We start from the raw sequence: 27,515 nt of genomic DNA on the forward strand, positions 1-27,515 counted from the left end.
ACGGTTGATAAAACCCCGGCTGGCTGGTCTGAAACACTTTTCCAGTGTCACATAAAATTTGGACTCCGTTGAAATTCGGTCCCTTTCAGACATCTTTTTTTGGTTGAATGTTCACAATCCTCGGTTAGGCACGCGCAATACTACCAATGAGTCCGTGTTTCATAGTCCTGAATGCACACTACACCGGCACAGCTGCGTTCTGCTCCACAACGTGCAGCGTACGCGCAACGCCCGCACCATAAGGAGTTGTTTACGACTAATCGCGAGAGGCACATACCATTACATAGCTTGAGGGGTGTTTCAAAAACATGAAGTAATGTTATTGGACAAAACCGTTGTAAATTTATAATTTGTTGACATTTTAACTGTTTGAACGGTTTGGAGTCTGGATGCTGATATTCACCCTCGCCTTCGGCTCGGGTCATTTTCAGCGTCCAGACTCCAAACCGGTCTTAAACATAGTGTTTAAAACTGACCAAGCACACCCATATTACACATTATTTTAGCCCGTCTCCTGTATTTAATTTATTTCGCCAGTTATACTGTTTCTTTATACTTGTCGTCTAAGCTATAAGTTTCAGTGTTCAAATGCGTCTTATTCCTGTACTCGTCTAAATGAAATAACACGGACCCAAGCCTCAATATTAACAACCGAGCGGCTTAGTCACGTATTAAATTTGTCCCAGGACCTCGACAACGGATCTGTTATTACCATGTACTGCTTCGTACGGTTGCTCATGCAGCGCGGTCGCCGAAGTGGAGTCAGTTCAGATCTATACGCGCTGACACCTTCAGTGACGCGGAGATCAGTCCGTCAGACCGTTTACTTTAAAGTATAGAAATGGTGCGAACAAGTTAGTAGCTTGTCATGTGAAGAATGAAATGGCCTGCAGCCGAATTTGTGTCAAGAAGGAATTATATGGGTATACATCGCTTATATTTGCGATTGTTAATTTTTCAAATTCGTTACACCTAGAAATGCGGATAGAAACGAACGAAACCAAAGTAATAATATCAAGTGTGAATGTGTTCATGCAAAAGTGATAGACATTTAATCGATCGATGCACAATACAGATTCCTTGGTTTTTTTTCCCCAGTGTTTTGGTGCAAGTAATATGGAACATGAGGTATACGGATGTTGTTTGAGTGTATAACTATATTTTCGTGATGATTTCAATGATCCCCTTGGTATTTACAACCAGTTTATAGTGGACGTTTTGGAAAGTGATTTTCCCAAATGTTGTTTAATTACGCATATCACGAAATGTTGCGAATTTACTTTAAATATTCCATTGGCCTTCAATAACAACCTTTTTAGTGGTGCAAGTTTTGGAAGCCTGAGTTTTGCAGATGTTGTACAAGTGCATCATTTTTTTTTTAAATGAATTGTCTTTGGAAGGAGTGTCAGTTGTCAGCGTAGCCCCAGATGGATTCTTTCGCTTAGCGCCACATCCATCAGCAAATCTTTCGTTTTAATCCCTGCGAAGTGAATCACAGCGAGAGACCGTAGTCCAAGTGATCATGCATCATCATTATCATCTCCGTTTAGCATCTCCTAGGCTCCCCAAGATGATGAGTGTTCGTATACTCTCCTTTTATTCCCCTGTCCGTCCCCTTCATCAGTCGCCTCTCCTTTTGAGTAGTCCGCGCAAGCGCACTGATCACCTACGTGTCGTCACATGCAGCCAGCCCGGGCTTGGAAACCGAAAATTGATGTAGCGTGGCTGGGCACCATCATTACAATATAGATGAAGCTCGGTAGTTGGGCGCACAACACAACTCATCTTCTGTCCTCGTGACTAGAGCTGTGTAGTGAATGCTGTTAACCTGGAGGGGGCGCACCGATGTTGAAAGCCTCGACCGATAATCGAGGGATTCAGACTCGCTAATCGAAGCAGAGAGGTTGAGGCAGAACCTTGTTTTTCGATTCAAGAGGATTCTATTTTTTTCTCTTCATTCTGGTTTCCGAGGGGAGACAGGAAGAGAAGTGGATACCGCGGCCTCGTGGTGAGCATCAGCCAACGGCAGTATGTCTGGTAAGAGGCTGAGATTCTTAATGGACTTCCCGAGCATGCATGGCGGCGTAAACGTCTAATGATTCTTGTTATTTTGGTTTTCCGGAGAAACAAAGCTTACGGGGTCAAATTTAAGCCCGGGCACGAATCAAAAAGAAAACATCTGAATCCAGTGCTGGTCGTTCGAAAATTTCAGTTTGGCGAGCAAAACAAATCGTTTGATCTCCCATCATATATTGGAAAACTTGAACAATTGGAAAGGCCTAAACAGAATTCCACCTTGTAATTAAATGTCAAGTTTCATTGAAAGCAGTTTGCGATAATAAGAATTATCTTCATTTTTTGGAACCACATTCCGTGTGAATTATTTTGAGGACGTCGAATAATACAATCATGCTGACGATCACAAATACACCTGGCACAAAAAGAAACTAAGCAGTTTTTATAATCATCCTTGTTTGGACATTTCTCACTGAACAAAAAATCCGAAACAAACGTTTTGTCACGGAAGCTTTCCGGTGCAATTTGATACCTCACTTGGGAACACTGTGTAAGAAATAACGAGAGCGCAAGCGCTGAAGCTCCTGAAACCCCACTGCAACGCACAATTGAATGCAAAACGTATTTCGGAATTATTTGGAGAAATGTCCAAACAAGGATGATTATAAAAACTACTTAGTATCTTTTTGCGTCAGGACTGTTGTATGTTCCCCTGTCTATGAAATACTAGCATTGCCTAAATGCACGAGAGACATCACCCTGGATTTTACGCGGGTAAAATTATACCACGATTTCAGCATGCAAACCGTGCCTTCACTAGTCTTGGACGCACGGCCCGTGGCCTCGAGTGTGCGATACGCGAAACTCGCGGAGCAGTGGGGGAACAATCACTAATCAAATTGACATGCCACTTCACCACAGAAGGAACTGTGTTAAGCGCCGCATAAGTCAATTTGAACATTTCCTTTAATCGGATATTCTATCTGCTTCTAAAAGAAGCTGTTATACAATAATGAGGTCCTGATTCCACCTCTATCAGAACTTTAGAATTATAAAGGTATCAGGTCGTGAAAGGTAAGGCTTAATAATGGTCGCTTGTGACAGGAAAGCTTAGACTGAAAATGGCCGACAGCCCTACTCCAAATTTGCTTACCTCATTAAGACCAACCTTGTTTTTCTCATTAACCTCAGTTCGTTTCACTTCATTGGTTGTCGTTAACGCAGGAGACCTGTGCAATATTTATTGTCAAAACACAGTAAAATTGATGTTTATGGATCCGGAGCTAGCGGCAGCCTTAGGCAGACGTGGCAGACTGGTGTTATTATTTTCATAATTGTATGCTATAAATTGTGCTTATGGTAATGCTTAATATTGCCGTGTCTTATTTCAGTCATACGCGATTTCGTGCGTTGCATTAAAAAAGAAAATCCACCCTCCCCTGCATCTTTCCACACCTTTCCCACCTAATCCTCCTTTTGTGTTTCTTCTTTCAGCCCTGCATGTTAGTGTGCACCCCCATGTTAATGTATGTACCTCTGTCATTTCTGTTTTAGCCTCTGAAGAAGAACTTGCTAAGTTCGCAACGTCAGGCCACATTAATTTTTAGATTTATATATTTCAGGTCCATCCAGTCAGTAAGCAGTTTGCAGCAGTCTTACTTTTTTCATGTAAAAAAGAAAATATGTAACTCGGCCCAACAAAATGGTTTTGTGGTATCGCCAGTGCAACTGGTTAGAGGCTCACAAACAAACTGTGCCCATGTCAAGGTTTTCATCCGCATATTATGTCCATAGGTTGACTTGAGTGATATGTCAATATGGAAAGCACAGTAGGTCCTTGTTCATGCACAGGAAAATCCATTAAGTTAAACAAAAAACTCATTAGGATTCGTTTGGTCGGATATCACCACTTTATCCCCGACCATGTTTTAGAGCCTCCTAGCTTTCCTCGGCTGTGTGGCCCCTTCCATTAGGCTGCCCCGGTCAAGTGCTTTTCTAGTCCTGAACAAATCACTCTTTTGTGCTTGTAGACAGTAAAGAAACACTAGTGATATTTCACCAGGTATACTTCTGCACCTGGTGTCTTGGTGTCTTGGCACGTAAAACGTGCCAATGTCTGTCTCGTGATTTCTCTTAATATTGGCCGCGCCTTCTCTGTTATTGCATTCCCCGACCTTACTGCCCACTTACTGTCCAACGTGAGAAGTCATCCGTGCCCAAATTGACCGTTTGGATGCGTACACTGCTCAGACCATAGCAATAAAGAAAAAAGTGCTGAAATTTGTCTCCTGTGCTTTTAATATAGGTCACACGCATATTATCACAGTCTTTTTTTATGGATTTTGTTCAAGGCAACTGTTAAACGCAGAAATAACCCTATATAATAAATCTGCCATTCGATGTTTTAAAATTAATTTAACGATCGGCATTTTGTTCACAAGCATTAATGTGATTGCCGCCAGATGCAATCTGTGTAGACGACAGAAGTGTTTTTCCCCGTCCACATGCAATGCTGCTGTATTGCCAGCTTTAATTATACCAGTACGGAACATGAACGCACCACTGTTCGGTCGATATAATTGCAAAAGCCCCGCCGGCGGCTAACTGGCTGCACTCTGTATCATTACCTTGGAACTATAGGTATAGAAGAGCTTCACATAAAATTGAGTTGTTGTGAATCCAAGCATACGTATTGGTGAATACAGTTACTGCATATTTAATACGGAAGAAAAGAAGAACACCAATATTCAGACCCAGTATTTGCAACATTTATCATGATACACTTTGGTAATAGCCACATTTTGCTGAATGCATTCTGTGAATCTTTGAATGTGTGCTGCACATATTTGGTGATTTGAAGTGCTCAACATAAATGCTTCACACGCTTTAAACATTAACCCATCCAACAACTCAAAGCTTGCATTTCCATGTCGTGTCACATTTTTATTTGGTTGGGGGGGGGGGGGATGGTGTCGACAAATAAAGGTACAAATCTGAGATTTCGTGATGACAAATTATTGAGAACATTCATCTTTGTAACAGACTGAACCCGTATATACTACGCCGTACGCAGTTAAACAGTCGGATTAATATCAAATGACATTATGCGCAAGAGGCGAGATCGTACCAACTTGTCGTATCAGTGCACGGTTTCCATGACCGGTTGTATTGTCTGGTACTCCTTTCAAAATTATGCGCAATTCAAAAGAGCATTGTAAAATGACACGCAGTGCATTCACTGCGTTTTACCATCGATGTCTGCATTTTATTTATATCAATTTCCCGCCCCCGTATTTTGCGACAGCTGTACCTATTTGTGTTATTCTCTTAAAAGTTCAACGGTCTGATATAGTTAATTGGTCTCGTAACCAAGTTTAGTCGTACTTTTTTGTCAGGTTGTTGTCGACTGTTTAAGATTTGTCTGGCGTGTGGACTTTGCAAAGACATAAGGGAAAAAATATGGTTATATATCGCTCGTAATACATGCAACCGATTTTAAGATTAGAGTTAAACATGGCCCTATCTCCGAGTAAAATCGTAAAATGAAAGTAAGAACCTTTCAAAGTCCATTTATACTTATGGAAGATTTCATTATTGAAATTTAAATTTTCGGTGTCTAATGACTGTTTGCTAATAAGATTAAAACAAAGAAGCGCTATCCAGTCAATATAATAGAGATCAGTGTTGTTAACACGTGCGCGTGTATTACGAAGTCACTAACGAACCGGATGGGAAGCCATGTGTTTTGTGTTTGCTGCCACCTAGCGGCGGAGCCTTCCGTTAGGATTGATTTCCTATCGCGGTTTCCTTCGATAGCACGACTCCGATAGCTTTGGTATGACGGCATAATTTTTTTAAAATACCTGGAAAATTGTCCATGCTTCGTAATAATTTCACAGATGTTGACTTTAGTTGTTGAGATTTTTGTTTACCAAATACGTCAACCACTTTTCTGAGTCGTTAAAATCGGAAGAAAAAAATCTGTTTTTTTTTATTGGGGGGGGGGGGGGGCTGTATATGCAACAAAATGCGAAGAAGAAGAAAATATTCATCGCCACTTTTATATCTGAATCCAAATTGGAAATAATGTTCTCATAAACGGTTTTTCAATGAATGTTGTTTAATTCCCTAAGGATTTAAGCACGTGCCCTGTCGGCTGTAGAGAAGATCCTTCAGCTGAAAAGATCTGCTGGTTTTTTTTTTTTTTTTTACTGTAATGGCCATGCAGGATTTAAGTAGCAGCGAAATTGAAGCGTGCAAGTGGCGAGAACATTAGTCGGACTGGGCACGTTTGGCTGATGGATTAGCCGTGACGGATGGGTGCTTTTGCCCCCTTGACATCGCTTGATGACTCGTGCACTTTCTTAAAGAAAAAACTCTCCTCCATTGATGGCATTTTTGCCCGTGCCACTCTCTGCGCTCGGCCCGGTAAACAACTGGGAATATAATTTGATGAAAGTCAAGAATTAGCGACCTCTCCTCCTTGTAGTGTATCCATCATTCTTTTCTGCGGCGCTCGATGCGGCTAGCTGTGAAGCCAATCCCTTATACGTTTTCCTCATTAACTGGATGCTGCGTAGGATTGGTCTGGTTCCTGCTATTATCCCGCACGTTGAGTGATTGGGTTTTAATGTGACGCTGGCCAACATTCCTACTCCCATCGGGTGTGATTTGAAATGGAGGTCGAGCGGGGTGGGACAGGAATGACTTTCCAATCAATCTAAAATCCGAAACGGGCATTCCATGCCCCACACTCAAATCTATCTGATCTCGAGTGAGCTGGGAAATGCAATGCGCGGGCAGCACCACACGCTGTGGATAAAACTGTCATTAAAATTCTTAATCAATATACAGATGGCATCACGGTATAAATCATGCCCAGTATTGACATTTATACATTGTTTATTGAGGGGATTTTCCGAAAGTTTGCCGTGTTATCTTTGGTGAAGATGACACGCGTCTACTATCAAATACGAATCCTTATGGCCGGAAAATGCACTATCCTTTAAAACCTTATACCGCATTGTACACCATATACATTTTTTTAAATTATACTGAGCTGGGGCGTTCCTGTGCAGACTTGTAACTTTGCTGTTTTAATTGCACATTGTAATAAAATAGAAGCCTTCTGGGTACTAGACCAAGATGATTGTAGCTTTTTGTTCGGATCTGTGCTACAGCACGGTTAGGTAACCTGCTTTTTGTAGGCATGCAGTGTATCGAATAGACGCCTTTAGGGAACTAGGTCAAGATAACTTTAGCTTTTTGTTCGGATCTGTACTGCAACACAGTTAGGTAACCTGCTTTTGTAGGACACATACAGAGTAATCGAATAGACGCCTTCAAGGTACTAGACCAAGATGAGTTTCGCTTTTTGTTCGGATCTGTACTCCATGACAGTTTGGTAACCAGCTTTTGTATAGGACACATGCAGTGTAATCGAATAGACGCCTTTAGGGAACTATACCAAGACGACTATTTGCCCTTTGTTCGGGTCCGATGTACTGACTAAATGAAACTGATATGATTCCTCTGTAAAACGATAAGTCTACTGAGACGAATAAAAAGGCTGGCTGGCGATAGATTGCTCGTGTTTTCGGGCCCGGAGTGCAGTTACCCCTCACTAGCTCCGCGAAGGCCGTGCGGTTAGCTAACTGGCGCCGTCATTATGCCACCTGACATTACTGACTGAATTATTGCCTTCATCACCAAGATAAAATAACCCTGTCTGAAAATGAGTCCCTCTTTTTTGCTTTCTTACTAATGCATTTGTATAATTAAGCATCGTTTGCTAAACTTTAGGTTTCACGATCCTGATTATATGAGCAAAACAGCTTTTAGAACAATCTACCATATTACAGCCCTGGCAAGGCCTTCTTTTTACCTCTGAAGAAGGCCTTAATTGCCAAGGCTGTAATATCAGGCCATTTAATTTTTTTCATTGGTATATTTCAGGTCAATACAGTCAGTGAGCAGTTTGCAGTAGTTTTATTCATTTTCATAGTTAAACAAGATGTAAACGCTTTTGATGTTGTCGGTAGTGCTAATGCGTGTGTTTGCGTTATAGAGGAAAGTTGATTTTGTAAACAATGGTATCATAACCCAAACTTAATTAAACGTCATTTGACAAAACGGTGGTAGGATGGTGAAAGAAATGGATGAAAATGATCCAGGAAATGAAATTCATTGTGACAGGTGTTCAGTATGAAATTGTTCGCTACGGGAAAAAGGACTGAGCTTTATTGCTCATCTATCATCACAACGTACCAATATAACGACGCACGTTATTTGCAGGATAGAGATTGCGTGTATGTGGTAGAGTCCAAGTTTCATAATGACACCAAAATTAGGCACGATGCTGTACCTCTAGTGAGAGAGTACCATTCTTCTGTGGGAATGTATGGCTGTCAATGACAACCAATTCAATGTCTTTTGAAGTTTTTTTTTTATCTACCACATAAAACATGTATATTTCGTTCTCTGAATTGAAGGGGGGTGTGAATCATTGCCTGGCGGTTGTCAGCGTTTACGAATGTTATCATAAATCTCGCACTCTTTGATCCTTGAAGTTGGAATTCATATTGGATATGCTTTGTCTATCAGGCAATTCAACCAGCACTGACATATAACCCGAATGTTCCGATAACATGGTTTTTGCCATGCTCTGCTTTCTGATCATTAGTTGCGACCTATTTCATTTCTACCAGAATTGGAGTTCTGTTGTGAGTTGTTTAATTACAATATAAAAGAAAATCACTATAGATTAAGGATGTGACTTTGCGTTTAATTTTTTTAACGTTTAGCAATTTTTTTTAAAGAACCGTTTAAACGTTTAGCCGTTCACAAATGCTGACGCCTGCTCACGTCTGCAGACCGGTGTGATTGACATGATAAATCAACAATGGCTGTAATTGCAAAAGTACAAACTTAACTACGTGTGCCCCGAACGTAATCAAGTATTGAAGTGCGTCGAAGGTTTTGTAAATTAAATAGGTTGGGTTTCGTTTGAACGTTTTTGGAAAATTGTACACGGATTTAGAATTGTTTTCGTTTAAACGTGTAATATATATATCCGAATTTGAAACAACGCATACGTATTCTACAGAAGCTTCAAATTTCCAGTACTTAAATTGTCCATGCACAAAATTTACTGCCTTTAATTCCACACCCTTTTTGCCTGCTGTACCTTCCAATCTGTTAAATAATCAGTTCATATAAAACACTTGTCTTCGCTTGAAGCCTTTTTCAAGGGGTTTGTAATTAAGCTTTGATACCGCATGCTGGTCTATGTCATGTTGTAGGGGGTTGCAAATTAATTTAAAATGTCCTTGATGATGTTATTTTGTTTATTAAGTAGTGAAGTTCCTATGTTGATGGACCTTCGTCGGAATTGCGCTTTTGTTGTTGAAACCAACGTATTTCATTGAAACTGCTGGCTAAGGCAGTCCTGCGATTGTAACGGGGTGTTGAATGCAATATACGTTCTTATTATATTTCGTATTTTGCATTGTATCCCGTGGGGAACAAATTCTCAATTTGACCTTGTGGCTCTTAAGAGCTTTATAAATCATTTTAGGACAGCTTTTGGCTCTTATGTTTTTCCCTCAAGACATTACAAAGGAGGTGGAGTGCCGTGGCCTCGTAGTCTGGAATATTGAATTCGTGGTCTGCGGGTAATTCTGCAGGTTGTGGGTTCGAGTCCAGCCTGGGGTTATGGTGCGTGTGCCCTTGAGCAAGGCACTTTGTCACTCATTGCTTCTCCCCACCCAGGAGTAAATGGGTACCTGTGAGGGCAGAGATGGATATTGTGTTTGATTGTAGCTGCTCTGCGCTGATACGGCAGCATCGAGCAGTATACTCCCCAGGGAGCTGAGATTGTATTTGGAATGTTTCATTGGCCCAATGAGCAGGGTAGTAATGATGTAGCGCCGTGAGCACTGATACTGGTGGATGCGTGCGCTTTATAGATACACATTATTTTAAGGTGATGTCAGAAAGTACTTAGTCCCGTGAATGAACCCCTTGGAGAGGCCAACGCGTACCCTCTTGGGATACCATTCCTTGTGGATGTGTCGATAAAATATCCAAACTATTTACGCATTGAAACCAACTGTGCTTCTGTTCGGTATTACGTGTCCCAAGATACCTCATTTAGTTTACTCTCGAGATCAGTTCCATGTGTAAAATGGAGAGTGAGTCTACGTGAAGAAATGAACCACTGTTTGACCACTTGAGGGCGACATAACGACCCCCTTATTTACGCACTTATGTTGGAGTAAAAGCCTATAAATTTACCAACCTTTCTTAAAGAATACAAATTATTGTTTGATAAAAACACATCATCTTAGCCTGGTGACTAAATTGCATTTTAAACATTAATATTTTTCTAGTACATAGGCCTATTTCGGTCACATCTTCCAAAATAAACTCGCATAGAACAGCAGGCTTGCGTGAATGGTAATCACAGATAAGCGAAATTATAGACAATAATATCATACATAACTCGCTCAGTGAAGACATTTTTTTAATTTCATTGTGGTAATAGGCGACCACTTTAAACAATAGCTGTCACAATACATCCGCTGCAATTGCGATGTCCCGTACCCTGAATCGTTCATTCGATTCTATTCACAGGACTTACACACGTGAAAAATGTTTTGTATACACAAGGGTCACGAGTCCGATTTTGATTCCATTGTAATTCCAACTAAGACAGGTAAAATGTATTAACATTCACTCTTCGTTCAAAAATTCAATCGCTGTGCATGTGCCACATGGTAACATATTATATAGACACTATAGGGCAACTGCCGCTTGTCAGTTGTGTACACGTTATGGCTCATATTTTTTCGTCGCTGATGTCGCGCTCAGAGTGTTCACCGAAAATACCGTATTTGCTGCAAGGGGCGGTATGGTGGGGACCACTGTAAATGGTGCAAGTGCGGGATACATATGCGTCTTGGAGAAAAAGAAACTAGCTTGATATCTCACCATTTTTGTATGTATATTTCACTAAACTCCCATATATAAAAATTGTGTTTTGACAAGCAACTATGTTTTTCTCCGAGCACGTATCCCGTGCGCGTACCATTTTGAATGGCCTCTAATGGTCCCTAGTGAAGTACTCCTCGAGTTTCTTCCCTTGTACTGCCGCACTATGGAACTCCTTGCCAAGATCTTGCTATCTCCCTTCTTGTAGCTTATTACAGTTCAAGCTAAATATCAACAGATTCCTAGCTCCCATTAACTTGATTCTTTATTTCTAACTTGTAGCCACCATATCTTTAGTGGCCCTTGCCTTGCAGTTGGCGATTCTGATAAGAAGGCTGTATGGGTGCAGTAGGTAATATACAACCTCACGCGTTTTCAATTTCTCGGGGTTCGTGTTTAGTGTATAATGCTTATACAGTGTTTCTTCTCCGTAAACATCGCCTTCATGTGGACGCTCTCGGCCCCTGCTCCATCGCCGTCGTGTCGTCGGAGAAGTGCTGCGCAAATATTATTGATAAAAAATGTTGAGGACGACCGGAACGATGGGGGCACTGCCAAAGCAATGCGGGGGTAGGGACAAAATTAATCAAGTATAATTATTGCCAGATATCTAAAGAGATTGGTGCCGGGCAACAGTGGCATCACAACGGCCTGGAACTCTTTAATGTAGTCATAACATCAATTCCGATATTTGCTGAAATTCTCGACTGTCTTCGAGAAAAATTTAAAAGGAATTAGCAAGGATTACTTCACAGTGAGTGTGAAATAATCATGTCAAGTCTGGTCTAAAGGGATCCTTTCTTTTGGAACGCTTATATTTTGGATTCTTCAACGCATTTCCCGCGAAGTATCGTGGATATATGCAACTGTATCGTGGATATATGCGAGTGTTTTTGACTTATATCGCGAAAAAGAATTTTCGGGACACATACTTTCCTCCCCATTATAGAATCGTTGGCTGCTGCAGCAAATGCTAACCGCAGATTTTTCTTCAATATTTTTTTTGTAAATGTATCGATTATGTATATTTTTCAATGACCCGGGCTATTAGAATAATTGTATTGTAAACACTTTATTAACTACGATTTGGTAACCGTTTGAAAAAGTGTCTCACCTTCCAGCTTTGCTGTGCACCATCCTGAAGATCCTTTTCTGTTATTTTCAGGCGTACATTGAAGGGAACACTAGTTGGGGTCACTCATTTTCTGAAGGAGGCATTAAATGTGTTTGGTCACAGTATCAAACCAAGGAATGTTTATAGCTCGTGTTTTCCTTTCTCCGAATTCTAAGCGGCTAGCACATACCCGGAGAGGGAGGCGTGCCTCCACGCTCCCCCGAGTGACGCCATGGCAGTAACTCAGAGTAGCATCCTTTTCATTGATGACAGCGACGCAGCCAGTTTGATTGATGAATCTTCGAATTGCTGATTATGCAAACGTGTCTTTGCCTGGCTTATAGACCCCACGATAAATAAATGTGTCTTTTGACAGCGTTGGAATGCCAGACTGTCTGTCCAATTCAATTGCATTATTTATCCCGGCTAATATAAGTCAAGTAGCATTCATTGACAGTACAAATTTATTGATTTTTATTGACCCTAAAATCAGGAAGAAACTTTTTTAATTGCATTCTGTGGTCCTTTTAGCTTAAGTTCTCCGTTTTTGAAACGTGTAGACATAGCACGCCTACAGTACTGCTTTCAAATCGAACGAGAACGTGTGTATTCATTGTGAATTTGGTCCTCTTTACTAAATAGTAATCATACTTTACACATGATCCTACCAATTTCTGTGTTATAAAACTGACATCGTGCACATATCAGCCGTCTCTAAATGACGTACGTTTTCAAACAGCCGCCACTGAATTTTACAATAAAAGCCCACTTGAATGCCGCAGTATTTTGTTAAAAGTCCTGAGTAGCTTTCTCGATGGATTTGGAGTGACCTTTGTTTTATTCAACAGTCTGGATCGGTTGTAAGCATCAGTTTTATATACCTGGCATAATGGGAAAGCGCCGACACGCCTCATTTGTACATATCCCTACCGCTGACTACAAGTCGAGTCACGTGATCAATCTCCGAGGAAACATCAGCTGTTGAAGACTCCTTGCTACTCTTGCTGGTCTTAAGACTTCAAGGAGATCGACAGTGACACTGCCGCCGCATCTTCTCGAGGCCTATCCGATTTTAGTCTGGACAGTAATGAAAGACGACTTTCTGACTCATTATAAAGCTTTCACTGGTCGTCTCTGGATGTAACTGCTACAGTACTTCAATTTTTCTCAATTTGTTGATTGGATTCAAGTTTCAGTGTGAATGGCTCTTTTCCAGGGACTTTTTTTTTCAAAAGCAAAATGGGGAGTCGGGTTTGGGTAGCGGTCCTTTCCTCGCCTTCTTACCTGTGTGACCTCGGTTCGAATCCCGCGCAAGCCGACATGTGGATTGGGTTTTCAGTCCCAGCCTGATTCCGTGGGTTCCGTAACTGTAATACGATGGAGTAAGCTTGGCGCATTGGTTACTTTCCTCGCCTTCCACCGCTGTGGCCAGGGTTCGATTCCTGTCCGGACCACATGTGGATTGGGTTTTCAGTTTCTACCTGATTCCGTGGGTTTCCCCAGAATATTCTTCTGGGGTTTTCCTCACACCTCTAAAACTGTAATTTCTTCTCACTGTTTCTCCCTACAGGTTTCTTCAGGCTTGCGAGCTACGGTGCCTGGGGCACTTTTGAGGAATCCTAGGTTTCATTACCAGAAAGAAATAAACTAAAATAAATTAATTAATCATTCATTCCTGGGTTTTCCTCCCACCTCTCAAAACGTCTTCATTGTGTTCTCTCTATAGCCTTCTCCATGCTTCCGAGCTACGGTACATTTACATTTTCCAAAAGGTTTAAATAATTCATTTTTTTTTTAACTCTGAACGCGATGCAATTAAAATTTTAATATAATTTTACATAATTTATGACTTTTGATGGAAATTCTTTGTATTCACTACTAAATAGCCATGTGGATAATTCCAGCATCAAGTGATGCCCGTGACAGCTTTTAAGAGCTCAGTGGAAAAACCTGACAAATTGTTTTCCAAATCTTATACATCCATCATCTAGTGCTGGTCAAGGAGATTACAGACTACGAATTTTGAATCATTCCTCTGAATCATTAATTCGATATAAAGGTTAATTGCCTCTACACTTCCTTTCACAGCGATGTAATTGCCCGTATACCTTATCGGAATGCACGAGCAACATAGGGCAATGTAAACGCCAATCACTAGCTTCATAAGTAATGAGCAAAACAGTTCAGGCGTACTTCACTCAGTTGAATTGGGTCAAATATTGGTGCGAGGTGTGTATGAACACGGGATGAACTTAATACGAATTGACACCTTATTAGCAAACGCGTCACTAATGAAAATGGTCCGGGGTCAGAACAAGCAAAAAAGGTACAGTGTTAGCAGAGGTGTTGAGGAAGGAGAGATAGTAATTTGCCCCTCTAGCGAGTCTCGATCTGAAATGCTCTTTATGGGTAACTACCTAGAGGGCGCTAATCCGCGAGTCGGAGGCGCGAAGATCACGATGCCACACGTTGCTGCGCCATCGCTTCTCTCATTTGCATAGTGGGCTCATCAGCGCTGTCCGCATGAGATGCAAGCATATCAAGCATTATCTTGACGGCTGTTATTTCTGTCGACGGGTATCAGTGTGGTTTTTTCCCCCAGGGTATTCCATTCAATGTGTTGACTTCTGCCAAGTTACAAACCGTTTTCTGTTTGCTTTTCTCTCTGGTATCAATGGTGTGAGATCTTACAGGTATTTCTCACTCAGTTCAGTTCAGTTTAATTCAGTTCAGTTTATTTCCACAGTATCAAACAAATATCAGTGACAGTGACAATGAAAAGCTGATAGAGAATAGCAGAAAAACATTTTGAATAAAGTCGAAGATAAGCAAACAATAAGTATGAAAGATACTCAATCGAATAGGCACAAGTTCCCATATTGCCGAACTGGTCTTTTCTTGAAACAGTGGCACCGGCGTGCTAGGAAAAGTCACACAAATTTAAATCTGATCTTTTTGTTTTTCAATATTTCCCCCGATTTCAGGATATTTAGAGAATCCTATTCCTAAGGTTTCACTCATGGACGTCGCCAGAATTTTTTTTAAAGGGGTCAAAGCACACTATTTCCCCAAATCCTTGTATGTTCTCTAGCATATTCTCAATGTATCATTTTTCGAGTGTGGACGATGGGATATTTGCCCACCCCACCCTCATTGACGCCCGCGCGGACGCCCATGTTGTTTAATATATCCATTAAATTAACAGCAATATGAATTTTCAAACAGACTTCTTTTTTCCTTTTTCTCCCTCCTTTTATGGTTGCTTTTTCAGGGGGGTGGGGGGAGGGGGCAAGCGCCCCCGTTTCCCTCCCCCTCCCCGGCGCTCATGGTTTCACTGTAAATATTTGTGTACGTATACAAATTTTTATAAAACAAAGAATTTTGAGGGGTGCCTTTAGGCAAATACAAATATATATCATAGATCCTCTGTTGGTTTCGGGCACTCAGCGACCCTCAAACACTCTGACCATCATTTCGTGGATGTTTCATTTCTTCCCAATCAGATACTTCCATAATCTTCCTGATTCTGCCTAACCCCTGTGTCTTGTTTGGTCCCGTTGCATTGCCTCTCCGCAAAAAGTGCAATTAGAAATTGTCTCTGCGTTACCTTTTTGTCTTAAAGAAAATCTTCATCCCTGATTCAAATAAAACATCGGTATAATCGATGTCTGCCGCCTAGCCTTTCTGCTATATTTCACCCGCCTATTAGACTCGTCTGGACGAAGGCCGACAGCGTCTTGAAGGAGATAGCTGGCTATCAAATGACGGAACTAGAATTATGACGTAAACCACTGGCCACGATGTCGACTAAGTTGTTATGGATCACAAGACATCACTAGCCCATCACAAGTCATCCAGACCTAAGTCAATTCAAAACTATTCACATATATACTGTACAAAGGTATTCCTTTGTTATTGTTGTGACTTGTGAATTGACTTGTGATTTACTTTTAACCCAACTTGTTATGTACTTCACATCAATCACAAGTACAAAAAAACACTGCAGTTGGGTGTCATTCATTTTGAAAACAATGTTAGTAGTAAAGATGGAGCGAATCAGACCCCATTGGTGGCTTTTTGGGCCCCTCCACTATCAGGACAAAACGAATCCTGTAAAATCGTTTTCCATTGCACCTCATTATGCCAACGAACCGTGCACTTCCCCCAATGCCCAAATTGCTCTTGTGAACATGCCTCACATCATTGACGTAAACGCCAAACATCTTTGTCAATTTTGACGAGGAGCCAAAAGTGCCCGTGATTCTTCAAAGAAATTCAGCTGTGAATCATTTGATTCCATTCAAAAACATCTGCAACGTCTTTTTTGTTTACAAAGCCAGTTGCTCAAAACGAAATTAACCGTTAACCAACATACAGAGTATTGTAAACTCTGATAAGAATATAATATAAAAGAAGTCATACTAGTTCACTAAGGATTTAGTCTCCGTCCATCCCATCATGATGTCTTTTCTGGCTCCATGGTGTCCTTTGTGGCTAGCTTCGTTCCAAGTTCCTGATATAAAGTTTCATATTTGCCTTTTATTTACCAAAGGTTAATTTGAACGTATGGTTGATGAAGAGTTTCCTCCTGTAACTTTTCACAATGTGCTTATAATATTTTGTTTTTAATTGACTCACACCGAATACATGTTGCGGTCTGAAGGGATGTAACAAAATAATATTAACCGGATCCGATAATCTTTAAGAATCTGGATTCTTCACCTCAAATCTCTCATCAGTGTTCTTTACTTTAAATCTGTCATCGACACCAATTTCAATAACGCTGCCTGAGCGGAATTCTGAAACCAATACCGATGAATGCGCAAGGGGAGGCACGGATTAAAACGCTTAAATGGTGTTAGATTTCCGCATGCAATACCTACTTCTGCTCGGAGTATTCTCCGCTATTTCTTTGACGGTTGCAATGGTATTTGTACCAACAATATTGTGATAGGGTCCATGTTTAAAAAATGTACCGGTGTTGCAGCTTCTTTGTCAGATTGGCACGCACTGTGTGATATTTTAACCGAGCTTGGAATGTTTTCATAGCTGTGCATTTTGGAAGACTTATAATAGAAATGCAAGAAATGGGATAAATATTTTTCGAAGACTGGTTTGACTAATACGTCTTTGCAGTTCTCTTTCAGTTTAGAAACTAAAGACCACACACATATTCTGTCAAGCTGGCATTTTGATGACGCGAAAATAAAAGGACCAATTTATTTGTCCGTGTTATCGGAAAATATATGGCATTTTTTACCAGACGTAGGCTCAGGTAGACTTTGAAGGGTATTTGTCACGATACAAATTTCTATCGAAATTTATTCGGCACTGACTGGTTACATTTTTCTCCTTTGCTTTTCGATAGCACCAGTAGACAGCGCTTATTTGTTCTTGTATTATCATTATTTTTATTTCGACAACATCCAACGGCGCAAGCGCCAGAACAGGATGGTTAAGACTTGTAAGAAGTCGTGGAAAGAAGACTGTTATGAACCCTATTAAACAGTCCTGAATTATCCATTTTTTTCACACACCCCTGCTTTACATAGGCTATTAGGACAAACCTGATATGTATGCTAATTGTGTCACGCTATGTGAATACCGAAATGAATTCAAACACTTGGGTCATACAAATTCTTCTGTTGACTGGTAAAAAATGAAGAAACTACACGTTGTAAGGGGCAATAAAACAAAAAGAGGGACTATAGTAAATAAGAGGATACTGTGGTGTGGCCTTAAGCGTCGGCCACGTATGACGCTGATTAGCATGAACATCTCATGCGTAGCCAGAAGCAATAAGTGCTCTCCAACTTACAGACAATTATGGACGGATCTGAATAATTGACGATGTAATTTAGAAGTACAATTTCACAACTCTGTAAAATTACCGGGCCGCAGGCTGGTGCAGAGAGGCATTGTGGCATGCACAAAATGGTCAAGCCCATTATTATGCGCCTTGTGCACAGGAAGATTTGACGATTTTCAGTTCTGGATAAAAGGAAAAAATCAATGTACAAAGGTCTGTAGACCTTATTCGTTGCGGATGTCTCAGAGGATGTTCTTTGTTATTTAAATACGGTAACAATTAATTAACAAATGGTTAACGCATGCCTAACAGAGCATTACAATAGCACTGCCCTCTCACTCCGCCTTAACGCATAACGTCTTTTAATAACCGAATCGGTATCTGCAATTATTTTCCATAATGCCATCGAAAAGAGATGGAACGATTGTTCCCAAAACAGTGGGAGCTTCAACAATCACGTGTAGCAAGAAATGTGGCAGACGGAACACCCCTCCCCCATCTTTTGTGTTTGTCATTGTGGTACCGGAATCTCGAGAATTCTTTGAAGATATCTAGGGGTGTGTGTTTAAGGTATAGGGACAGGGGGGTGCCCCTCTGCGACAAATCGTGCAGGGAATATCAACAATACTAAAAAGCATGCCATCGAACGTTTCTGAAACTTTCCACTGAAACGCCACCGGGAAATTTGCCTCCGAATCTGTTGGAGTTATCCCCAAAGAAGACGCATTCATGTGCGCACGCGTAAATAAAACAGAAACGGCTTTTGCACAAAATGAAACCAGAAAGGCTTATGGTCGAATATACGTTTAAACCGCTCGATTTGTAACGCCAACCAGATTTGGGTCCTATAAGTTACACGGTATTGAGTAGAATAAAAAGGTGACCCCATCCGTTCCGAGTTACTGCTTGTAATTACATTGGTTGCTAAGATACCGCGCGCAATGGCCAAGCAGGGAGCTATTTCGAGTTCAGGGATGCTGGAGTCTTAACGACATTGCCAAGCACCCAAAGTGCCCCTAATGGTATTATTTTGTTGCCGAGGGAAAAGTCAGGAAGACAACATATATTTTATGTATTAATGGGTGCCTGAATTGGGGCGGAGTCGTCTTTCCTCGTGGGGGTAAATATTTTTTTCCTATGCCTATCGTGGGTATGTATTTGACAAATAGCGTTCAACGTGGGGAAGATAGCATGTAAAATTGAATGGCATGGTTACTTTCAAGGGCTTAGGCGTCTTGTGTAATAGTTATTTCAAGCATCTACTATTACTACTTATTAATAAAGGGGCAATTGTTTGGAAAGTTGAATATCAGAATATCGAATCGGCCATTGAAAAATATTTAACACTGAGCATAATTTTGAGACAAACAGTAACTTACTTATTGTGAGGTAATAGTGTTTTTTTTCACTATTGCTGTGCATGCCTATATAAAAAGGTATATAAAATTACATATTTTCAATTGAATAAATTTGGGGAATATTAATACACTGTTATATGAATATAATTGTAACAATTGAAAGTTACTTTCATCAGTTAACTGAAGCTAAAGAATTAGAAGTGCATTTCAAAATGAATAAATATTCGTTAATTTATATAATGTATAGAATTTCCCGATCTAATTTTATATTCAGGAAACCGCCATTAGCATAATTTTGATTTATTGCAAAACGGTGTGAAGGCGCTATAGTAGTGCAGGTTTTAACTCGTGCAGGCTACCGGCATAAAAACATAAAATGCACATCCAAATGGCTTCAGATTTGATTAGAAAAAGAAGGCAACTGACAGATGCGAGAAGAAAGCATCCTCAACGACTGTTTACTGCAGTTGTCCCGCTACACCAAACATTAAAATTGCAAAGCGTTTGACGAGTCGACATTGCCAACTCGTTTGTTAGGTAGATATACTTTTTTTGCTGACTGAAAATCACGGAAAATCTTTTGCTGAATATTTTTTAGGCACTTAAAACTGGGCATGTTGCGGTTAAAAAAAACCGACTGGAAATCATTAAAAGACTTTTAAAACTTATAAAGACTATATATTTAAAAACCATATCAGTATTTTATAGCATACATGTATAGACCTACATTATACATATTACATACACGCATACAACTACGACATCATGATGTTGGAAACTTGCACCGTCAATAAATTAGTGATGTCTAATTTGAGGACTCTTTTGAAGATGTATTCGCAATGAGCAAGCCCGGGTTGGATTAAAACAGAGCAAGAATTAATAAGGGCCTAAATAACAGGCACTCAGATTTCACCTAAGTTCCCAACGTACAGCGTAAATTAATACAGAGATATCGCGCACACGACTCCGTTCCCCCGGAATTACCCGTCGATAAAACGCCAAGGGAAATAAAAAGTAGTCGCACAAATGCGGGCCATATTTAGTGCAATTTACCCCGTGGCATTGTGGGTAGAGTTGCAGACGATACTGGCTCGTTTCGGCGGGATTACATATCGACATCGCGTACTGTCGCTGAAAACGTCATGGAGGCCCGTTTATTGTGTAGCACAGGCAGGTTGACGGTCGTTGGAGTAGGAACAACATCCGAAGCACACAACAGCTGTTTGTGCTAGTGATTCAACAATAACAACATGCTGTGGCGAGGAGTTGCACTAGAGGAGGATAGTGGGTGCTGAGGAAACAACGGCTGACAGTACAGAACCCGTGGAGATTGTCCTGCGTGGATTATAATACACAGCCTAGCGGGGAGGAGCAGTATAGAGAGTGGGATGTATCCGCGGCAGCTACGGCGGATGATCAAACAGGGCCGCCTGCCTGGTAGAGCCCCCCAGGGAAGACGGGGCTCTAGCTCGGCCAGTTCCCGGTCCTCGTCAGGCTCCCGGACTTCGTCTCGTATACCAAGTGAGAAACACACTCATCACCCATATATCTCATCTTCTTGTCATGTCAATGAATTCATATCGGAGGCGTCTGTACGGGATGTGTTTGTTTTGGAAGACCTGGCCCGTTTTCAATGCTTTAATGCACAATTGTGCATTAGTAACATGAGAGCCGGAATGAAATTCTAGACGCAGCCTTGATTGTGTGGGAAAAAAATCGTTATTGCATAAAATTAGCATTATGATGGTTGAACGTGTACCGCTTGCCGGCAATTATATTATGCAGGGTACTTTGTTATAATTACAGAGTGTTATTTCTGCAATGCTAGCATGCTAAACAGTTATGTTATTTATTTAAAATGTCAAACAATCATATTTGCCAAACTGGTAAAACTACATGGTCACCTGATTAAGCGATGATGTGGTGAAAGATTGGTTTTAATAATTTATGGACAAACCTGCATTTCATAAGGCCGCAAGATGCTGTGAATATTTGTTCAAATACCTTTTGTTCTGATTAATAGTATATTGATTGTTTTAGTCTGGCATATAATTTACCAACACCTGTTGTTGTGTCTGTAAAAATAGTGTGCATGCTGATTTCACTGCTTTTCCTTTTCAGTGTTAGTGTGTGCTTCCGTAAATGCTATATTCTACCTATAGTGATACATAAAATAGGTAGCAACGTATCTACAGGCAAAATGAATGATTGGCCATCGCACTTGTAGAAATCATCTGCTCATGTTGTTTAGCGCCAGCCGTGCCTCAAGCGTTTTGGCGGCTCTCTCGTTGATCGTCGCAGCCATCTCCATGGATTTAAGATCCGGGCATCCAGGGGACCAGGCGTTAGAGCGGCTGATCCAGCCGGAGATACAGAAATGCTTTCGTTCCAGTAGCCCCTCCCTCTCACCAAACAAGTGTTGTTTATCCTTTGTGCTCCGTTTAGCTCCGAGGCCTGCGTGATTCACTCGCGTGTGCCGTCCGGCCAGTGAGGAAAATGTGTGGACCTGTAGCTCTGATTAAGCGAATTTACGACCGCCATCTTGAATGACTACCGTGCAGTAAATACACTCACACACACACACGAAAAACAAGTGATGTTGTCAATGGAACTGTTTATGTTAGGATGTGACGAAGTAATGTTTCCAAATGATTTGTTTAGCCTCACTCCTTTAATTTTTCATTTTTATCCGACCTAATTATTTGCCAAGATTTCAAGAGATTTCAAGTTAATAATAACAGGTTCTAATTTAGCGCTTTTAACTAATATCAAAGCGTTTCATATTATTATCAGTTATAGTATGATGTGATGCGGCCGATAAAGAACAAGGTTTTGCCGTGGTGGGATCTGCGCTGTTGTCAAAATCGAAGTGCACTTACTGTGAAGTACATCGCACCTTTAATCAATTTGAATATTATATAAATTCAATTTTCTTGAAAACTGTGTAACCAGTTGCGCCTGAAAACACACGGTGCCTAGTGCACACTTTCCTGTGGACGTGATATTAATATCTTTGCAAACCTTTCCTACAAGGAATATTTACAGGTATTGGAGGCCCTAAAGGCTCCATCTATACCATTCTAAATGCTCTCTGGAATAAATCAATGAAGTTACAAAACAGCTGCATATTGCTATATAATTTTGGACGGCTACATCTGTTCAGACAATTATGCTGGTATAGTGTCCAAAGGAAATCATGCATAAAAATAATGTATTGCATTTTTTTTTTACTTCTTTGGATAAGTTAAAAATCAAACAATTAAATCGTTAACAATTTTTGTTGTAAATTTATTCTAAGTTCTCTACAAATTTGGTGTGGTTCGACACGGCGGTTTTCGCCATTTGTACGTCAGCAACGAGTTTCTTGTGAACTGTTTAATTGTAACAGTGTCTTTTTAAGCCGAATCTTAGTACTGTCATTGATAGAAGTTTGTACGCAGTTTGAAGTATAATTTAGAGTTTTTATTTCACGGCATCGTAGTCTCACAGAAGTCAAGATTCAGAAATCTAAGAAAGTTGGAGAACACTGGATGGTGGTTGTTACATAAGCAAATTGTCATGGGTCATTAAAAGAAATCGACCGAAAGTATACTTGCATTAAGCTGATTTGCAGCTGCTTTCGGTAATATCATATACCATACGGTATATTTTCTGTAACAAATCCTACGTTCGTCATAATATGTTAGAGTGTTCCTTCAAACTTGCCAATTTGTGATCGTAACTGCCTATCCTCCAGAATGTCATTAGCGGTGTTATTGCAATGGGTATTACCCGTAATGGAGTGCGCTGAAAAATGCATGAAATGTATATAGTTCTGTTCCAATCATCATAGATGGTGCCTTATTGCAATCAACAGTACCGAAGGGAGTTACAGCTGTCGAATGTAATCCACATGGTCGTGTCGTGTCTAAGACGTGAAACACATCTTACCAATCAGACGAAACTCTCCCTAATATCGAACGGTGCTTAAGGAGAAAAAGGAAAAGTATCATTGCAATAATCGTTTGAGTAATGGGGGCGCATACCACGGTCCTATTCCATACAGTTGTCAAGCAGAACATTTTGCTAAACAAAAAACATGATAAACAAAAATGAACTGAAGAACATTCGAAATACATTGTATGACACTTCGTTGATAACCTGTTTAGTCCAGCAAACATTCTCTGTGTTTTGCGAATTTCTGCACCGTAAAACTGGTCCCTGGTATGTAATAACATTCGACCTATACCCGCTCGCACGCCCCTGCCATGTGATTCCACGAAACGTTCATTAATGTGCCCATTCACCTAAACAAAAAGGGCATTTCTTTTTTGTTTCGCTTCTCATGCCGTCCCAAGTTCAACAACACTTTAGTTAAAGGAAGCAGAGAGGAGATAATTACTGTCTCCTCTCGGGACGCCAATTGGTGAATAATTAATTGATTGATCGTGCAAGTTGTGGCACGACACATCATGCACGCATTAGCAAACCGGTCCTGCACGACCTGCTACGGTTTCTGGTATGGAGCTTGCCCCAAAAGTGGTGCGACGACGCGTTTTTTTTTTTTTTACTTGTTTTTTCTTCAAATGTCAGCTGATGACTGCAAATGGTGCCCAACTGAATTTAGTGCATAATGTATGGGAGCCCAGAGAGGCCACATAAAGCTTATACTCGATCGTAACCCCATCTAAAAACACGCTACAATAATGTGCAGCAGCGGGGTTCCAGTCAAACCAGCGAGTTTGGCGGTTTTGAGACATCATCTTACATTGAAATTATTTTTTGTTTTTGAAATTTTGCCGATGCGCATGGCTACAGCGACGCGCGCGCATACCAGAAACCCGAGGCCTTTTTTTGGGGGGGGGCCTTAAACACACAGTTTGCTTTTAAATCCCAGCAAAAAAACCCGTTTCATATAAGAACGCAGTTTCATGTTGATTCTAACATGTTAAGTGAGAATTTTGACCATCGGCAGATGTTTTCACTGATTCACATATTTCAAATATCACATCAGATTGCAGAACATAAGAGCGTGTATATCTATTTCTATTTGCAAAGAGATGGAGCTACTTTTTATGAAACTGCCGACAGAATTAGAATTAGTACTTGAGCCCAGCAAAAACAAATCGGTTTAGAGCTAGTCAATATGCCATCTGAATCCCATAAAATGCGGCTGGAATCTTGTGGTTTACAGCTTCCAGAAATTGCCCCAGTTTAGAGTTGGGTGAATCAGACTTGAAATAGTGTACTAAATTCGAATACAATTTTATTGAATATTTTTCTGCAGTTGCCAACCCGTCTTCCTCGTCTTTCACGGAAGATGACCCGGGGAATGCAGCCTCAAAGAACGGGGACATTCCAAGTAAGTGGACTTACATTATCAAGGTTTCATGAATAATGCCAAATCAGTGATCTCATTCCACAATGTTTTGAAAACTCTGGGCTCTTTGCAAGTTTGGGCTGAAAGAGGCTACGCTGGTACACGTCGGCTAATCTTAAATGGATTCTAAGCTTGGCTACCAACTAGGACGTGAAACGTTCAGTGATTGCAAGTGCAACTTAATTACTGTTGTTCGAATATGGGTCATTCTTGTCCAAAGTGTGACATACTTCCTCTACCTATTACCTTGGTACTTTGTAATTTACCATTCAAGTAGGGCCTATCATGAAGAATTACTTGAAACGAGATTTTTTTGGTTGGGTAAGTATCATCACTCTTGGAGGATGACTGCATTAGGCCAAAAAAAAAGGCTCCGGTTTCTGGTATGGAGCTTGCCCAAAAAGTGGTGCGGCGACGCGGCTTTTTTTTTTTTTACCTGTTTTTTTTTGCTTCAAATGTCGGCTGATGACTGCAAATGGTGCCCGACTAAAATTAGTGCAAATATTATGGGAGACCAGAGAGGCCACATAAAGCTTGTTCTCGATATAACCCCATCTAAAAACACGTTAAAATTGTGCAGCAGCAGGATTCCAGTCAAACCAGTGAGTTTGGCGGTTTTGAGACATCATCTTTCATTGAAAAAAATAACTTTTTCATTTTGCCGACGCGCATGGCTACGGCGACGCGCGTGCATACCAGAAACCGGAGACTTTTTTTTTGGCCTTAAGGAGTGCATCAGAATTATAAAATCATAGATGTTAGATGTGACAGGGACAGGAAAAAAGTGGGCCCCAAATGTATAACGTTAACCATGTGACAAGTCCGTGAGAAAGTACTTGAGAAGCGTATTTTGCACCTGTTATTAACACATTTAATACACTTAATTGATAACTACACCACTGGTTTCTAATTGGATTCACACGTGTCTATACGTCTACACGAATAACAGTTATTCAGTGCCAGTGGCATGGGTGTCTGCAAAAGGCATGTGTGCATCCGTTGACATACTTGTAAGGGAATAAGCATGCACTTGGCGATAAAGCGAGGAGCCAGCTACTTCACTATTCCCAAAGGCAATTATAATCAATTCAGTGTGTACAAATAATAGATAATGCGTATCATTATAGTATATTATTCGTGTGCAAACATATGGAGGCAATTAAGTGCCATGTTTGCAGCAAGCATGTCTGCGCCCGCTGACACTTGTACTAGAACATACCCGACAGCGCTGACCTGCCGTGTTAGTTTAACCTATTATTTCCAACCTTAATGACAGACGGCTGGGTGCAAAGGAGTTCAAATCAACACTGGAACGTTATTAGTTCCAATTAATGTATATCTAGGGCTTGTTATCCTCACCAACACAAAGACTCTAAGGGCCATTCAAACGAGGAAGTGATTGATAGTGCAATTTTGACATGTAATTAAGTCGGGGTGTTTCGTCTTAACCGTCACAACTGGACTAAATCACTAGGGTTTTTCCTACATTTATTTTGTTCCGCTGATTTCAAACTGCTTAAATTCAATCGATCGGTATTTTTGGGTGCCCTATTTTAGGGCAGGAAACAGAATGCAAGTAAGTTGTTGCAAATGGTTATTTTTTCTTCTCAGTTTAGAACAGATAGATCACTCGACTAAGATTCCATCTTATTAATAGTCCTGCTGCTGTATCAGATTCGGACCAGTCAGACGGTGGTCGAGTGTAAGACGTTTGCACTAGTAAGCAGGAGTTCGTAGGTTCGCGTCCCACCGGAGTCATTTTTTTCTCACAATCACTAGGGACAACACTGAGTACATGTATGTCGGTGGAGGGCAAAATCGAACACTGAAGATAGACGTAGTCATTTGAGATAACGTTTGTCTTAAGTAGCCTAGTGAGGCAGGTAGGGAAAATATTTGGGGGAATTGTGCCAAGCATGGCATTTGGCACACAGTCAGAGTATGTCTGATGAAAGATATTTGGCTACAGGGCTAGATTTGTCCTTTGAAAAATATAGGTAGAATAACAAGCAGTTTTCAAAATTTTGAAAATGGCTGCCATTGCTTGTTATTCTACCTGTATTTTTTCAAAGGACAAATCTGCGATGGCCCTATAGCCAAATATCTTTCTCTTGACATACTCTGACTGTGTGCCAAATGCCATGCTTCTATCATCAAAGGCACAATCCCATCACCTATCTGTCGTATAAGTAAAGACGTCTGTGTCACAGGGGAAGGAACTGTCAACAATTAGGAAGTTTTAACAAAGATTTCAAAAATGTTAATTTTATTTGGTACCTGACACGACAATTGATGTCTGGTTAAGAACAAAAAGTATATACATTTATGAACGAAACAAACATGAACATTGGAATTTGAATGAATGTATGTGAAATTTTACCAAGAAAAAGTCAGTTGCGATTTACGATTGTTTTTGCGCTCGAGTGCTGTTTCAATTCAAAATGCGTTTGTAGCTACTAGTTCCTGCAAAGCACCTTTATTTCATTACTTTAAAAGATGTGAAAATCTTTGTTGAATCTTACTGATATTCTAACGCCCTAAACCACATATACGTAGTCTCGTAAAGATAAATACAAATAACTCCCCCACTAACTGAAAATAATTGCCGATACAGAGTCAATGTACTTAAATCTGATATCAAAACAGTAAATATTTTACCGTCAACATTCTTACCCGCAAGCCTACCCTGCAATTAAAGTTCCTTTAATGTTATTCATGACTGGCATAAAACGAAGCATTGATGTAAATTTATTCAAGGTAAGCCTGCAAATATTTAGTCGCTGTCTGCTCTTAAAACATGATGCGATACATGGCATTTGGTCTGGTAGAAAAAGTGTGTTGACACAACCAATATCGCGGTGCAAATTG

General features: G+C 40.5%; 1 protein-coding gene across 6 annotated transcripts in view; it reads left to right on the forward strand.

Moving 5' to 3' along the window:
• Window positions 1–1,768: 1,768 nt before the first annotated feature.
• The window catches only part of LOC119722782 (calcium/calmodulin-dependent 3',5'-cyclic nucleotide phosphodiesterase 1A-like), a 63,219-nt gene continuing 37,472 nt past the window's right edge, over window positions 1,769–27,515 (forward strand). The window contains exons 1-2 of one of the 6 annotated variants that reach the window (XM_038193107.1): window positions 1,769–2,037; window positions 24,555–24,629. In XM_038193107.1, the coding sequence (XP_038049035.1) occupies window positions 2,031–2,037; window positions 24,555–24,629 (82 nt within the window). In that variant the 5' untranslated portion in view covers window positions 1,769–2,030. Of the gene's footprint in view, window positions 2,038–20,328; window positions 20,810–24,554; window positions 24,630–27,515 lie in introns of those variants that run through there. The other 5 variants (XM_038193109.1, XM_038193104.1, XM_038193105.1 and 2 more) reach the window with 5 other exon arrangements.

The sequence above is a fragment of the Patiria miniata genome, unplaced genomic scaffold (genome assembly GCF_015706575.1).
Source record: "Patiria miniata isolate m_02_andy unplaced genomic scaffold, ASM1570657v1 HiC_scaffold_16, whole genome shotgun sequence".
Taxonomy (NCBI): Eukaryota; Metazoa; Echinodermata; class Asteroidea; order Valvatida; family Asterinidae; genus Patiria; species Patiria miniata.